Raw genomic sequence first — 953 nt, forward strand, 5'->3', positions numbered from 1 at the left:
ATGAGCAGGAGGCAGATGGGCCATGTTCGCCGGCAGTGTGGGCTGGCCCCTTGGCTGCTGCTTTGTCCTGAGAGCAGGAGATGCCTCAAGGCATGACTGGAACCAGAATTGATATGCCCATTTGAGAGCCTTGGCCAGAGATGCGTCTTCAATGCTTGAGATGAGTTCCAGAGAGTGGGGGGTTGTTGCCAGGGGTGGTGCTGAGGGCCCTTAGCAGATGGAGCCATAGCCCCTCCTGCCATAGCAGCCCGGGCCTCCCAGGCCGTAGCCAAAGCCACCAAAGCCAAATCCCCCAGAGATGGGCTGTCCCTGGGCATTGAGCTCAGTGCCCACGGCAGCGGAGGAGGTGGATCCGACGGCGGTGTTCTGGGGGAAGGAGGTCATGATGGGTCCTGGCAGGGTGACCAGCACAGGGGAAGGGTTGATGATGACGCGGGAATCCTGGCATTGCAGGGCACAGGGCTCGTTGCAGCTGTTGGCCAGCGGGGTGGGTCCGCAGGGACTGCAGCGGTCGTAGCAGGCCATGGGTGTGGTGTGGAGGGTGCCTGGAAGAGAGAGGAGGGTGAGGCAGGGCAGGGGTGTGGGGGTTGGAGGGTCAGTGATTCACGAGGGTGAGGGAGTGTGGAGGCTGTTGTGGGGCTGTGGGGGGCTGTGAGAGCTGCTGAGGCTGGGGCAGAGCGTGCTGGAAGAGAGGGGCCAGGGGAGCAGGATCAGAAGGGTTGGGGGATCGAGGCTCACCTGGCTGTCAGCTGGAGCAGAAGAAGACTGGAGAAGTGTGTGAGGGAGAGAGGCTCTGGGCCAGCTTTTATGCTGGTCCTGGAGGGGTGGAACAGCCTTGTCCCATGGCCTTGGGGCATTTTTGAGGCAGCAGCTCTTGCCTCACCCCACCTGGCATGAGGTCATGAGGTGGGGAGTGTTTTCCTTTGTGATGTTCTGCAATTCCATGCCCTGCT

At 61.5% G+C, this 953-nt stretch overlaps 1 protein-coding gene across 1 annotated transcript; it reads right to left on the reverse strand.

Annotated features, from left to right (window-relative positions):
• Positions 1-210: 210 nt before the first annotated feature.
• LOC102040815 (feather beta keratin-like) lies at positions 211-573 on the reverse strand. Its single transcript, XM_005431349.2, has one exon. It carries the CDS (start codon positions 523-525, stop codon positions 211-213), a length of 315 nt encoding a protein of 104 aa, XP_005431406.1. The 5' UTR covers positions 526-573.
• Between the last annotated feature and the right edge of the window lie 380 nt (positions 574-953).

Source organism: Geospiza fortis, unplaced genomic scaffold (genome assembly GCF_000277835.1).
Source record: "Geospiza fortis unplaced genomic scaffold, GeoFor_1.0 scaffold589, whole genome shotgun sequence".
NCBI classification, from domain to species: Eukaryota; Metazoa; Chordata; class Aves; order Passeriformes; family Thraupidae; genus Geospiza; species Geospiza fortis.

Excerpts from the sequence above, each read along its gene's own strand:
- LOC102040815 (XM_005431349.2), bottom strand. The coding sequence starts at position 525 with ATGGCCTGCTACGACCGCTGCAGTCCCTGCGGACCCACCCCGCTGGCC.